Source organism: Odontesthes bonariensis, chromosome 9 (assembly GCF_027942865.1).
Source record: "Odontesthes bonariensis isolate fOdoBon6 chromosome 9, fOdoBon6.hap1, whole genome shotgun sequence".
NCBI classification, from domain to species: domain Eukaryota; kingdom Metazoa; phylum Chordata; class Actinopteri; order Atheriniformes; family Atherinopsidae; genus Odontesthes; species Odontesthes bonariensis.
The window spans coordinates 5,104,474-5,119,923 of record NC_134514.1 but is presented as its reverse complement, the minus strand read 5'-3'; the positions used below and the strand labels follow the sequence as shown (position 1 = coordinate 5,119,923).

The window sequence follows — 15,450 nt, the reverse complement described above, 5'->3', positions numbered from 1 at the left end:
GAAGACAGAAAAACGGTCAGAGAAGTGGCATAAAACACTTAAAGGTTTCTGGGAGTGTATCTGTTACTCACCGTGTCCAGAGAAGCTGAAGCTCTCATGTCAGGCAGAAAGCCGACCTCCAGCACATGGAGCAGGAAGTCCTGATTGTCGATGCCGTACACTCTGTCGAGGAAGAGCACCATGGAGGCCTTGTGGTCTGGAACAAAACTGGCCGACATCTTTGGCTCAATAATCTGACTATCTGTGGTTTGGACAGACAGCAGGGTGACAGATAAGCTTTCAGACATGATGTTAATTCTTAAAAGTAGATCCAGAAATGATTCCAACTCCGTCTCAAACCTTTGCCGTAGGCGGGAATCTGCACAGGCAAGCTGATAACTCCCACCAGGTCCTCGATGGGCACCAGGGACCTCAGAATGGCTCTGATTCTTAGAGCTTCCCCTTTGCCTGCTTGGATCAACTGCAGAGACGAACATTTAAGACATATTTCATTAATCCATCCCCTGTTCATCAACCTCTGGCTGCACCATTCTCAAAAGCTGCTCTACTTCCTCAACAGGACAGATATGGTCACTTCTAACGGTGAACTTTGTTATGAAATGCATCCACTCGGGCCAACAGTACTAACGTGATGATATAAAGGAATGGACCGTACTTAAAAAAACAAATCAAGGGTCAAGGATGCCTGTCCTTTATAGAACTGATTTTAAACTTTTAATGTGTGTTTTTAAAGCTCTTAACGGCCTCGCCCCGTCGTATTTATCGGAGCTTTTAACAGTCCTGGTAGAGCTCTGAGGTCAACAGATCAGTTTCTGCTGGAAGTGCCCAGGTCAGAATACAAACCCTGGGGTGAGCGAGCCTTTTCCCAAAGCTGCCCCCAGGCTCTGGAATAAGCCCCCCGTCCAGCTGCGTCTCATTTCTGACCTGGGCCTCTTCAGATCTAGGCTAAAAACCTGCTTATTTAGGATGGCTTTTAATACCCAGTAGCATGATGACACTTTTATCTTGTTTTATCTTATTTGATTTTGTTATATTTTATTGCTTTCACTGTTCTTTTATTGTTTTTACTTCTTCTTCTCTTTATTTATTACCTGCTGTAAAGCACTTTGGTACATCGTAATGATTGTTTGTAAAGGGCTGTATAAATAAAATACATTTACATTTACATGTACAAGGATGCAACGTACTTTCATCATATAAAAGGGTAATCAGTGACAGAAAAGGATGAATTTGCTAGAGCAACCTTTGTTCTGAATGTCTGTCTGCTCTATTTCGTTTGAGAATGATGAAGTTTAAGCTCTTCTCACATGCATCTCAGGGGCGCAGCGCCCCAAAAGGTCGATGAGAGCCGAGTAGAAGGACATAATGGCATTTCCCAGGTGCACGCGGTTCTCCTCCTGCTGTTCCTCGCCACCGAACCTGCCGATCGAGAGGACGACTTTACAGCACAACACAGGGAAGGTGAACGAGTTACAGCTGATCCTTCTCACGCACTCACATGAAACGTCTGTCCTTTTTCACCGTTGGACCGTCCCTCGCTGGATCCTCTGAGATCTTGATGGCCTCCTCCATGGCGGCCAGCAGACCGTTGCCGCCCTCTCCTCTCAGGGCCGGGCCGAAGCACTCGGGACGGCGGATGAGCAGACGCACCACGACGTTGGCGTTTTCCTCCACGCTCTCCCCTGTGAGAAAGAGGTGTGTAAATACGAGTCCCACTATTAACAACTAAAACTGTTAGTCGTTTTTTTAATAAGGAAATGGTGGCTGACCATTAACAAAGACAGCGAAGCGGAGGAAATCCAGATATCTCTCTCCTCCGCAGGGGTTCCAGCCGATGTCAGGGTAGCCCTTGGACAGGAGCATTGGACACATCCGCAGCCCACAGCCCGCCAGGTATGTCACCACCTGCGTCACCACGAATAGGACGAAGAGAAACAGATCATTGCAAGCAGACAACTCCATTTGTTCACTTTTTGGTTCAAATTTGTATTTTGTTCCAACCATCTCCAGGTCCTGCTCTTGCAAAGCCAAAGCCAGCTCATTGTTGTCAATGCAGGAGGCTGCAGCCACATCCAGAGGTGTGGAGCCACGCATGCCTGCAAAGGGAGAGGAGAGCTTGTTCATTCATTCAGTTCCCAATGCAACATCTCTTTTTTTTAACAGGGATTTCCAGGGTTTGATAGGGCTGCTATCTCCAGCTTGACCACTAGAGGTCAGTAATTGTCACTTGAATTGCAGAAATGGCACATGTACATGTTATTTTCTGGAGTTAGAATTTTCTTGCATGGTCATGTAAATAAACAGGAAATTGGGATGACAGCAACATCTGGTTCAAGCTGAATCTCACCAACACGCGGTGATCCTAATGATTTCTCGAATTGTAAAACTATCGTGCAGTCGGTCTTTGTGTCTGTGTCTATTTGGTGGAGATGTTCCGTGTTGTCTCGTCGCCCATCAACATCCCAACATGTAAACACTATTTATCACGGTACTTGATTACTAGGGCTGGGCATTTTGCGTACAAATGTGATTAATCGTGATTAATCAGGAAAATCATGTGATTAATTAGATTAAACATTTGAATCGTTGCCCAGCCCTATTGATTACAAATGACGCTTTTCTAACTCATCATTGCTCTTTGTGTCATGCGGCTGGATGGAGTTCAGAAAAAACTTCATGTTTCGTGTTTTTCATTTTCAGTTCTTCCACTGTTGAAGCCTCTAAATAAGATAATTTCTTCTCCAATTTAATCTACAAACTACAGCACACAGTCCAGTCATTTCTTACCCTTAGATATTATCTATGTACATCATAAATCTGGTGTGGGTACAATCCCAAACAGCCCTAAAACTGGCCCTTTCCTCATGGTGATTTTCAAACTTTATCATCTGAGAGTACTAAAAAACTCTGGTTACTGTTTTTATTCTTTGTTAATTGTGTCGTCTCCGTCTGAGTTTCTGATATCAACACAAATGCCTGATTGAATGAAGATTATAAAACAAATCTATATGTAAAAAGAAACATTTATACCCCCCCAAAAAACAATAAAAACAAAAAAAATAATATTAAAGTCAGAGGCTTTATGTAGAGGTGGCAGGCGACACACTGACCCAGGCCAATGCCGCTATTCTGCAGCAGGTAGCTCAGATGGTCAAACATAGCGCGCTGGTTCTGCCGGCTGATACGACAGAAGTAGCACAGGAAACGGCAGCAGCTGGTAACCATTAAGGGGAAACGGATCTCCTGGAAACAGAAAAGCAAAAACCTTGAGCTGTGGTACAAATGACTGATGAAAGAAAGGTGTCGGGATGCCATCAGTTACCTTTGAGTCTCCTCCTCCGCCCAACACATTGACCATCACCTCCATGACCGTCTCATGCATGCCAAGAGCTCTCATGAGGTTAGGGTGCTGGTAAAACACCTTGTTGTTCATAATGTTTCTGAGAAAAGAGAGAAAATTCAAATTCTGAATTCAGAAAGGCTTTCCTGATGATGTCTCACCAGAACAACAATCACAGACAGATTCTTGGAGCAGGAAATGCCACAGAGACATTGATGACAACAGGAAAATTGTCGAGTATTTTATATTCATTCAAGGTAAACACAAGAAACTTGTGCTAAAGAATAATTCCCAATACTCCCTATATAGATCAGTGAGCAGTGCTGACCAACATGTCATTGGGGTCATCAGGTGGGAACCTCCTTTCATCAGTGTTTGTTCTAGTTGGGCACACGACACCTCCAGGAGGCTAGACAATGACCACTGGCGTCCCAGAGTCACCCCCCATTTGCCAGCCAACACTGCTCCTCACACCACAACAATCATCTTTTACAGCCACAAGCTACCTTAGCCTCTCACCAACTGCACACCAGTCACAGCGGGGTGGGGATTCAAACCCTGGTTCAGGTAGGGGGTAATGAAAATATAGAGGGTGCCAGAGATGGAGGCAGGACAAGGCACACTAGCAGATTCAGCAGACAAACTCACCTTAACAGTCCTATAATCACTAAAAATGCCAGCAAAAACAATACAACCATACAACTCACTCAAAGCCAACTCACCCAAAATGGCCGCCTGGTTTCAAAAGGCTCACATGGGCCACACCCTCCACTTAAATATCTTGAACTTCTTCTTTGCTTCTTCCAAGAGTCTGTTTACCCTAAGTGCTGCCCCTGCTGGCCCCCAGCTACTATTGCTTCTTCTAATCCAAATCCACAGACTGGACTTTACTGCCTCATCTGACACTTCCTTCACTATTTTCCTCACACTCTGTCCACTTACACCCAGCTCCCTCAACAATGAGACAGCAGACTTTGCAACAAATCCTCGACATCCTACGTCCACTGGACAGATTGTCGAGTATTTTATAAACTAAATTGAAACTGATATCAAATTCAAACGACAACAAATAAAGCTACCAATGCATTACTCATGAAACATCTTCAGAGCATGCCCTCCACACTGACCCAATGCTCTGGATCATAAGCCGCTCCTCCTCGGGACCCATCTGGACGATGAGCAGTGAGCGGATCTGTCCCAAACACTCCAGCAGGTCCATGGTGTCTTGAACAGAGATGGCATTGATGGCATAGGCTTTGGGTAGCGCCCGGATCAGCTCGCCGAGCCCGTCGTACTGTCTGTGGAGCAGGCTGAACATCAGACGCACCAGCTCAGGGTTCTGAATGAATGACTCCTGGGCCCAGTGGATCATGGTGTGGGAGATTAGCTCCTGAAGGGTGCCTGGGTGAAGGTAAAAAAAAAAAAAAAGGGGATATTTGATTGAATTTGATCATTTTGAAGCTACAGAAAAATGTTTTAATATGAGCTGCTGATTCAAGACTAAATTAAAGTCAGTAATCGTTGATGTTAATCCTACTGGGCTTTGATTCTTCATCGACTTCTGGAATCTCCTCCTCATCCTCCTTTTTGCGGAATTTCTTAACCTTTTCAACCAAACTCAGGAGCCTGCCCCTCAGGGAGGTGTCCACCTTCTCCTCTTCTGCCTCCTCCTCGATATGTATCCCTAAGCATATAAACACAAATCTAGCATTAAAACCAGAAGCACAGTAAAACACTTCATCCCTGAAGATGAAACAATGCAAAAGAACCTCTCACCGCAATGAAGCAAGATGTCGTTGTGGAACTCCCCTAAAGTGTCCCGCACCCCCTCAGGAACCGGACAGTCTTCCTGTTCCGGGCCGTGTTTAAAGTTGGTCAGCAGAATAACCTCGAGAGGAAGCAGAATGAGACAAAATGGAGTCTTATTCTGGAACATTTTCAGCATCTGTTATGATGAGTTACCATGTCAGGGCAGGAGCAAAGCAGAGGAGGAGGAAGTTTAAACAGTCAGTGGGGTTACATGGCACTGAAAGGATCGGATTATTTATTATTTATTTTATTTACTTTATTTATATAGCTCCTTTCATACATAAAATGTAACACAAAGTGCTGTACAGGTTAAATTATTCGCTAAATTACAATAAGACTGAGTTATTCAGTTCATGTAGACACCTCAATCGGACAAGAAATTGGATCGGATCGGGTTAAGACCCCGAAATAACTGGGTTGAAAGTCACACTAAACCTGCTTGTAGACGCTGAAGCACGTGGTGAATCAGACTTTGCGTTCTGCGCATGCTCCAGATGTTTTCCCGGGGTCGTGACCCGGAAGTCAAAGGAGACGATATTCCTGTTGTTGTCGCCGTCAGAAAGAAACAAACAACGCGATGGAGAATGCTCCGTTGGGCATCGAGTTTGTGCAACAAGCAGCTCATCACAGACCAAATGTAGAGGGACGTAGCTTCATCTTGCTCTGCGTTCTCCATCTTTCTCCAATGCCTGAGTTTGTTGTTGTTGTTGGTGGTGAAGAGGTCAACAGGAAGTGGCTCTGTTAGCAACAGCTGGAATGGGTACAGCGCCACCTATCATACCGGGGTATGACACGCTTTGTGCCTCTGATCCCATTCATTCACCGCCATATATCCAAGGAGAATTACCCTTGCTCAACTCATTCTTATTGTAATTGAGCCAATTATCTGATCCTTTCAGTGCCATGTGACCCCACTGAGTGATCAGAACTGAAACGCATCAGCTCCGCTGCCGTGCAGGAGCGCAAACGTAACACACGCATTTGCTGGAATTTGGGAGTTAACTCCATTCCACCCGACGTAACTTTCCAGTTTGCACACATTTCCAATTAGTTTAATAAAATATGATGGAAATGAATTCAACTCTTGTTTCTTATTACAAATGCACCGTTTTGTGCCAATGATTCCATTCATTCACCGCCATATATCCAAGGAAAATTACCCTCAAATAGACCCAACTGTAGCTATAATCGAGTGTCTCTCAATTACAACAACTAATGTGAGATGTCTGGCAGATAAAATGGATGAGTTTGGACACAGCCGGATTATTGGGCATGTTATGTTATCGGTTTAATCAAAACATGGCTGCAGGTAGGTTTTTTTTTTTAGACTTTAGCGCTTCTCAGACTGCAGAGCGATAAGAGTAAAGTTGAAGTGATGTCAGTGCTTGTTAACAACAGATGGTGTGATTCTGGACATGTCACTGAAGGAGCAGTTTTATGCTCCTAACATCTGGAACAGTCTTCCAGAAGATGTGAGACAGGCCTCAACTCTGACAATGTTTAAATCCAGGCTGAAAACAGTTCTATTTAGCTGATGACACCTGAAAGTGTTTAATCTGCACTCTTCACTTTAAAATTAATTAATGATTTTTTTATTATTATTTATTTATTTATTATTATTATTTTTTTTTATTATTATTATTTATTATTGTTTTATGTATTAATATTATTATTATTTATTATTATTATTTTTATTTTTTTAATGATTTTATTGCCTTCTTGTGATTTTATGTAGCTGTAAAGCACTTTGAATTGCCTTGTGTAAGAATTGTGCTCTACAAATAAAATTGCCTTGCCTTGCCTCTGCATGAGTGGGTGCAGAGGATGCAAATAGTTCTTAAAAAGATGTTTTATATTAAATTAATTAGTAACGGAAACTGTCCTATCGGTACCTGGTCTTGTGGAGGTGAGCGAAACTCTCGGGTCCTGCGGGCGGTCTCAGCAGCCGACATGGTGAAGGCTCTCATCAGCAGGTTGTAGCGCACGCGCTGATTTTTCTGAACATCCTGGACAAAGTTGTCCGAGTAGGCCACAATGCCCTCCACTCTGTGTCTGAGCTCGCAGTCGCAGAAGTACTGCAGAAGTGTGCACATCTGAAAGAGAAAAACAAGAGTTACAGACGTTTGAGAGTTCACTGGAATAAATATATTAGTACGAGTTAAACAGCTGAAGAGTTAAACATTATGGTGACCTGCAGTTTAACGGATTCTGGAAGTTTCATCTGGAGTAGTCCTTCCTCCAGACCCTCCTCCTCGTGTTTTGCCTCAGCTTCCACTGCCTCTTCCTCCTTCTCTTCCTCTGCTTTCTCTCCATCCTCTTTACCCACTTTGGCCTCACCCTTGTCTTCCTTCTCGGCCTCTTCCACCTCGAGCTCTCCTTTATCAAGATCTTTCAGCTCCTCCTCATCGCCGACCCCTTCGTCCTCCAGGTCGGTGTCAGCTGCTTCCTCCTCCTCCTCCTCCTCCTCCTTGCTTTCTCCCTCAGCAGCTTCACCCTCCCCAGCTTTTTCTCCCTCCTCTTCCTCCTCTTCCTTACCGCTGAAAACGTTGGGGTCGATCATCTTGAGGATGTGCATGCTGTCCTCGTCATTAAAGATGCCCATAATGAGCAGTGTGCTGATGAGCTTCAGGATGGGGACAAAGTGGAACTCCACACTGCCTCCTACTGGATCCCGCATTGCTTGGCTACCATCCAGCACAGCCTCCGTTAGCATGCTAATAGCTCCAGTTTTCAGTTCCTGCAGAAGCAAAGCAAAGAATGATTAAAAAAAACACAGAAAATCCAATCAGGCATGTTTAAAGGCACAAACAATAAACACATGGTTTAATTCAATATAAATGGTTAATGCGGATCTATATAACTCCTGTTAAACTTCACCATATGTCCGACAACATTCCAGATACTTGTACTAAATGTCTAAATAACAAAGGAACCCTTCTTCACTGTTTATGGGAATGTCCAAAGATTCAAAAGTCCTGGAAAGATATTGTCAATTGTCTGTCAGCAGACTTTCATATCAACATCCCTTTAAATGCTAAACTGTGTGTACTTGGAATCTATCCGCTGAACTTCATACGAACAAAGAAACAGACTAAACTACTGGACTTTGGGCTTCTACAAGCTAGGAGAGTGATTCCACTTCATTGGAAGAATACAGAGGATAAAAGAACTTTCAGAGTGCATTGGTCAAGAAAGACTAAAATATATTACTAAGGGAAAACTGAAAGAGTATGTTCATCTTTGGGAACCATACATAAGCATTATAGAATCTGGAATGTAATGCATTTATTTATGTTTGTTTATTTACTTATTTATTTTAAGGGAGATTGTTATTACATTGAAATGTATCTGTATTTCAGTTAAAAATTTTGTATTTTGAGTTATTGATATTAGGATTGTGCAAGTTTAGGTATGTGTGTGCGTGCGTATGTGTGTGTGAGTGATACCGGTTCTGTGACACAGTTCAAGTGTTCTATAAAGTAATAAAACCCAATAAAGATATTTGAAAAAAAGAAAATCCAAACGTTTTTTTACCTGTAGAGGGAAAGTAGGACTGAGGGTGTATAAATCAGGGTCTGTGCCAACAAAGTTGATTGATGAGAAGTGCAATTTTGGCCGTAAGCAGGTGGTCAGGCCAACGCCGGGAAGAGAATGGGCCTTCTTTGTATCAGGATAGAGGCGGATGCTGAGTGTCTCCTCAGTCATGGGGACAATAAACTCCCTGTTGGTGCCCAAGCGTGCCCGCTTAGCCGACTCCAGGTGAATGCTGATGAGAAGGTCGTAGAAGCCGCTGCGAAGGGGTCCGGGTAGGTAGGTGTTCTCGATGGCATAGAAAAGCTGGGACTCGTCCACGTGGCTGCACAAGGCATGAGCCACTCGGTTGTTCCCGAGTGCACACACAGCACAGTAGAGCATGAGGGTGTGAAAGTGGAACTTCATGAGATCCAGACGCTCCGATAGCTCCAAGATGTCGATACACCTGTGCAAAAATATCATGGAACTAATCAACTTCACCGCATTTAGAAAATAGAAACAAATCTAGAATTTGATGCCAGCTATACATTTAAAAAAATTTGGTTGAGGCAAAAGAAAATTGGAATATTCACTGACTATTCAAGACATGCTGTTCTGGAAAATGCTACAACCAAAAGGGGAAGGTGTCAAGATTGGGTATAGAACATCAGTCATAGGCTTAGTCTTTTCAAGCATTGATGAGTTATTGCTCCCCATTTAAAACCAAACTGAGTCAGAAATTCATCGAGTTAACATGCAAAATTGTAAAGATTCTTGGTCCTTTAGCATCTGGAAGTCTGGGGAAATCTCAATGACTGTGTTCGAAACCACATACTACATACTTCCATTCTGCATACTCATCGATCAGACAGTATGCAGAGCGTTTACCCACAATGCATTTCGCTCCTGCCCGAGCCGAAATCAGTCAGCCTGAAGCTGATTTCCCTTAAGCTCTAAACTCTGTAAACTTTAGCAACATTTGAAACATTTTCAGGCGAGAAAGTAGTCGTTTAGATCCCCAGCGTGTTGAAAATCTGACAAAATACCGGCTATTTACAATTTTATTCCCACGAATTCGGCGCTACTAAAGCTAGCCGCAGTGAGCAACGCACTTCCGGTTATTTTCACAAAATAAAATACCCGTTGCCTTTTATCATAGGGAAGGCCATTACGATACAATTGGTGCTTTTGTTCAGAAAACAGGAAGTGAACCTCCCCTCGTTGTAGCTAGCTTGAAACTGCCGTTTTGACAGGAAATGACGATCGGCGACGTCACGTTACGTTGCATCTTGGGTAGTTTGAGTATGAGTAGTAACCTCATGATGCATACCCAACATTTCAGAGAATCTAGTATGCATCCGGGAACTTCTCGCTTACTCAAACTCGCATACTAACTCAAAAAATTATTATGAGTAGTAGGAGAAGTAGGAGAAGTATGCAGTTTTGAACACAGCCTATGTCTAAAGGTCAAGAATGCCAAACTCAGCTGGATGCAGCTGAAACTCTCAGTCAGGGTATAAAGTGAAATTGGTTCAAACAAAAATCAGTATCTGACCTATTCTCCTCAGGGATGTGCAGGGCCATCATGATGAGAGGTTCAGTGCACTCCACCATCCATCCAAGCCTCTCGCCCACTTTGCCCACTTCCGGGTTGAGGAAGTGATTGGGCATACGGCTCCAAATAACTGGAGTTAGCATCTGGACATCCAGCCTGGGAGGGCACTGGGGGACCGGATTGTTGCGTTCGCTGCGGAACATCGCAGCTGAGATGGGCATGATGTTCTGATTTAAGAGAGACAGAGGAGGGGGGGTTTATGACCAAAACCCGGGGCAATTACATGGACAAAACAGAGAACGAAAACAGGGCGATTACAAGCACAGGAAGGAAAAATGCCATTAAAAGTTTCTATAAAATGCTCAGTGTTTCTGCAAGTTCGAAGCTATGGAGGTTGCCCCTGAACTAGTAAATGCCCCCAAGATGATTCATCAAGATCATTTTCAATTTACAAACATAAAATATCATTGAAACATATACAAAACTACATCATTTCTATTCTTAGCCCGGATACTTCATAGGTAACCTACAAAAAAATGTGACTTCACGAGCACTTTAAAGATAAATAGCACTGAACTGATTTTACACCAGCAAAAGGAAGGGGGTGGGAGTTGTGATCAGGGGTTAATTCTTTGATTCCTATTCAGACAGGACCACCAACAACACGTTACCATGACAACCTGAATGGGAAATGAGTATGCCAGTAAGCAGCTGCACTAAATTAGCTTCTGACCTTGAGTTTTCCCAGCTCCAGCTGTACCATGTTCTGATTGGTTGGCTGAATGAAGACTGCAGGGAACAGTTTGGTGTTGGGCTCCACCTGAAACAACACACCTCCACAGTAACACGGCTCATCCGGAATGATTTAAAGGGGCATCTAAAAAATAACACGCGCTGCATACGCTTTCCCTACCTGGTAGAAGGTGTTGATCTCCTTTCCATTGGCCGTAAAGGTCATGAGACCCGTTGCCAGGTCGACCAGACAGCCAACCACCATGTCTTCCTGGCTGAAGCGAGTCTGCTGGTTGCTGACCAGGTCCCCTCCCCACACCATGTAACAGTTACTGTGCTTCATACTGAAAATAATCAAGAAAACACACAGCTGGTCGGATCCAGAGCACTTTCCAGAAAGTACAAAAACAAAAGGAGAAAACACTGAAAATAGTTCAACATATATGTCTAACTTTCAGTAACTTTGAATTAATGACCCCAAGTCAGCCAGAAGGGAGGAAGATAAACAAGCAATACTACTACTACTACCACTACTTCTTTATTTATAAAGCACTTTAAAACAACAGTAGCTGCGACAAAGTGCTGTACAAGTGCTGTTAAAATTTAGGAAATTTAAAGTCATCCAGGCTTTAATGTCTTCAAGACATAGAAGTAGGGGCTTAATCGATAAGGCTCCTATTTTTAGTGGCATATATATTTGACTGTCGTCAGCATAACAATGAAAGGAGATCCCATGCTTTCTGAGTATTGAACCCAAAGGAAGCAAATAAAGAGAAAAAAGCAGGGGACCAAGGATTGAGCCCTGTGGATCCCCATAAAGTAGAGGAGCAGTGGAAGATTCAGAACCAGCTAAGTTTACAGACGTGGTTCTGTCTGATAAATAAGACCTAAACCATTTTAATTCGGTACCACTAAAATCAAGTTGGGTCTGTAAACGAGATAGTAAAATATTGTGGTCCACTGTATCGAAAGCAGCGGTTAAACCGAACAGAACAAGAACAACATATTCACCAGAGTCATTTTCCCTGAATGTCATTAAAAACTTTTAGCAGAGTTTTAAAACCTGACTGAAAAACCTCCATAATGTTGTGTTCATCTAAAAAAAGGGCATGACCTGAGAAAGAACAATTTTCTCTAAAACATTTGAGATAAAAAGGCAACTTAGAGATTGGCCTAAAAATAGCTAAAAGATTTTATGACCAGTGTCATTAAACTGTCATTACAAAGTGTAAAATACACAATATGACACGATTTATATGGCAACTTTATTCATATGTTGCTGGAGAGTGGACGAGACTGACCTGTCATGTATGTTGCCTCTGTCGTCTCCTACAGTGACGGTAACATTGCGCACCTTGGTGAGGTCAAAGTTTGGATCATACTGGTGGTAGTCGGGGGTGACCCAGCCAATCCACACAACAGACGGCTCCTGCCCAGCAAATATCCTAACAGAGTAGTAGTACTGACAACAGGAAAAGGGAAAATCTGAATGAAACACAACCAGAAGCACTGGAGTATCTACAGATATCACAAGAAGTTGAATCATTTAATAGAAAGTGATGAAGGAGCACAAACGATTTCTGACAAACAGAAGGATTAATCTTCACACGTGTTGTAAATCAAACAAAGAATAATGCCCCCCTCACAGTGGTGGTATTGAGGATGATCTCTGGGTCGTCTCTGTCATCAGGAACCACATCTTCCATCAAACGTGGCACTGTTGGAGGCGGGGGGGCGGGGGACAGAGGCGTCATGGCAACCTTCTTGGCTTTGGAGAAAAATCTGTTGTCCACAGAATATAAGTCACATGGTGTCGTGTTATTAAGATTAGGAAACATGGCTTTAGGCATTAATGGATTGCAACCCAGGCAGATTTTTACCAAACGTACCCTTTTTTCTTCCCCTTTTCTGACGCCGAGTCCTTCTCGTTTTCTACTGAACTCTCCAAAGCCACAGAAGCCTCCTTCTTTTCCTCGTCTTGCTCCTTGCGACTGGCAGACTTCTTCAGGACTTCAAACTCCGAGTCGGGCTCCACCACGACCACCTCTTCCTCGGGTATGGTGAGGGCACGAGTGAGAGGGGTGGTTCCAGCTGTGACTTTAAAGGTTTCATGGAACTGGACAGGCATGCTGAGTCTGAGGAACATCATGTCGGTGTTGGCGTTCTGCGACCCAAAGGTCTTATGGGTCAGCTTCAGACAGGGGGCGCTGTCAACCGTTCCATCCACACGGGAGACCTGAGAGACGGCACATTTAAAGATAAATAACTGATAAATAACTATAAATAACATTTTCACACAACCCTTAATGTTGTGTCCCATCCTGGGACTTCTTCTGTTTAACATCTACATGCTCCCACTGGCACAGATTATAAATGACAACAACATAAACTACCATAGCTATGCAGATGACGCGCAGATATATATTACAATGTCACCAGGAGACCGAGGCCCTGTACAGGCTCTTGGTAAATGCATTGAGGAGATTTATGACTGGATGTGCCACAACAAAAACAAAACTGAGGTAATAGTCTTTGGAGCCAAAGAGAAACGATTACAGGTCACCACAGAACTTCAATCTATACACCTAGAAACTACCAACCAGGCCAGAAATCTGGGTGTAGTGATGGACTCAGACCTAAATTTGGAAAAACACATTAAGGCAGTAACAAAGTCAGCCTACTATCACCTTAAGAATATATCAAGGTTAAAGGATCTGATGTGTCAGCAGCACCTGGAAAAACTAGTCCATGCATTCATCTTTAGTAGGCTTGATTACTGTAACAGCATCTTTACAGGTCTACCTAAAAAGTCAGTTAGACAACTGCAGCTTATTCAGAACTCTGCTGCTCGAGTCCTCACTGAGACCAAAGAAGTGGACCACATCAGTCCAGCTCTGAGGTCTTTACACCAGCTGCCTGTCCATCAGAGGATAGACTTTAAAGTTCTGATGCTGCTCTATAAAGCTCTGAATGGTCCAGGACCAGAATACATCAGTAACCTCCTGACCCAGTATGAACCTTCCAGACCCCTCAGCTCATCTGGATCCGGTCTTCTATCAGTTCCCTGAGTCAGAACCAGACATGGAGGAGCTGCATTCAGCTTCTATGCTCCACATGTCTGGAACAAACTCCCAGAAAGCCTCAGATCAGCTGAAACACTCAGTGTGTTTAAGTCCAGGTTGAAGACACGCCTATTTTCAGCTGCATTTGAATAAAGCTCCAAATCTGAAGCTTGAGTTTCAAAAAAATCATATTTTAACTTCTGATTTTATGTATTGTTCTTATTTCTTTCTTTTTTTGTTTAAAATTTAAATCGTGCTTTTTATTTCTACTATTTTGATGTATCTGTAAAGCACTTTGAATCACCTTGTTGTTGAATTGTGCTGTACAGATAAACCTGCCTTGCCTTAATGTGTCACTGGGTAGTTACCTCAATGTGATTGTGGTCAGTGGGAACAGGCACAAACTGGGGCAAACTTTTACTAAACCACATGGTGATGTCTCGCTTCATATTGATGGCGAAAGGTTCAAATCCTTCTTGCAGGCCACATATGGCAAAGTAGCGCAGGCTGCTGACATTCTGACCGAGATTGATCCGTCCAACCTGAGACAGGCCGAGTGCGCACACTGGGATAAAACCTGAGGGATAAGAGCAGAAAAAATACAGCTACCTTATACACACTGAAGAAAGAACTTATGTCAAACAAGTTCTATGGCTAAATATGCTTCCTGTCATTTCCTATCTTACTAAATCTCATCAGATTAGGTAAAACAGCCATCAACTGGTCTCTTACCTTCCCCAATTTCAATGTCTTTGAAAGCCATCTCCGAGCCCGAGTCACTGATCAGCATTTCTCCATTGAGCGTGAACATGATGTTCATCTCCGTCAGGTCAATCATACAACCAACGACATCACCAGACAGCCACTGGCGACCAAATGGTTCATTACCGATGTGCCATCTTTGAGCCTAGAAAGGGTTACAGCATTAGATAAAGAACAAGTCCAAATTTCCACAGAAGCAGGAAACAGAGATTTAAATCAGGGTAGACTGTAGAACGCCAAATGGGAAGAAGTTGGGACTGTATGGGGAAAAAATACATTTAAAGGCATGGTTGGTAATCCTGTTCAGCTCGCCCCGCTAAAAGGGGAAGAAAAAGAAAGCCGGAGGCAGAAACGGCTGCTCTGGATAAAGCCAGAAGCAAAGACCAGAGTCAACATCGGTGCAGCGTTTGAGCGGTGGAGACAACTGAAGGATCTGAAGGGCCTGCAAAGCGATGCAGAGGTTGCTCTCATTCCGTTGGACAGGTAATTATTTGTTTTGCTTCGGGGGGATTTGTTATTTTCATGAATTATGTACAGGTGAATGAGACATGTCAACTGAGTCCCACCGTCAGATGCGCGTTCAAGGCTGTGTTTGAAACCTCATACTTCTCCTACTACTCATACTAACTTTTTAAGTTAGTATGAGTAGTAGGAGTAAGCGAGAAGTTCCCGGATGC

The 15,450-nt window shown here is 43.3% G+C and overlaps 1 protein-coding gene across 7 annotated transcripts in view; it reads right to left on the bottom strand.

Annotated features, from left to right (window-relative positions):
* The window catches only part of ryr1b (ryanodine receptor 1b (skeletal)), a 107,493-nt gene that overhangs the window by 54,260 nt on the left and 37,783 nt on the right, over window positions 1-15,450 (bottom strand). For all 7 annotated transcript variants that reach the window (XM_075472817.1, XM_075472819.1, XM_075472820.1 and 4 more), the window contains exons 27-48: window positions 14,744-14,918; window positions 14,380-14,588; window positions 12,839-13,185; window positions 12,596-12,731; window positions 12,251-12,411; window positions 11,131-11,293; window positions 10,951-11,037; window positions 10,218-10,444; window positions 8,684-9,128; window positions 7,341-7,886; window positions 7,042-7,242; window positions 5,117-5,228; window positions 4,878-5,024; window positions 4,468-4,741; window positions 3,323-3,440; window positions 3,111-3,243; window positions 2,002-2,096; window positions 1,770-1,905; window positions 1,499-1,682; window positions 1,308-1,419; window positions 340-460; window positions 72-241 (exon numbers count right to left, since the gene is read on the bottom strand). In XM_075472817.1, coding sequence (XP_075328932.1) covers window positions 72-241; window positions 340-460; window positions 1,308-1,419; window positions 1,499-1,682; window positions 1,770-1,905; window positions 2,002-2,096; window positions 3,111-3,243; window positions 3,323-3,440; window positions 4,468-4,741; window positions 4,878-5,024; window positions 5,117-5,228; window positions 7,042-7,242; window positions 7,341-7,886; window positions 8,684-9,128; window positions 10,218-10,444; window positions 10,951-11,037; window positions 11,131-11,293; window positions 12,251-12,411; window positions 12,596-12,731; window positions 12,839-13,185; window positions 14,380-14,588; window positions 14,744-14,918 — 4,299 coding nt within the window. The remainder of the gene's footprint in view (window positions 1-71; window positions 242-339; window positions 461-1,307; window positions 1,420-1,498; window positions 1,683-1,769; window positions 1,906-2,001; window positions 2,097-3,110; window positions 3,244-3,322; window positions 3,441-4,467; window positions 4,742-4,877; window positions 5,025-5,116; window positions 5,229-7,041; window positions 7,243-7,340; window positions 7,887-8,683; window positions 9,129-10,217; window positions 10,445-10,950; window positions 11,038-11,130; window positions 11,294-12,250; window positions 12,412-12,595; window positions 12,732-12,838; window positions 13,186-14,379; window positions 14,589-14,743; window positions 14,919-15,450) is intronic.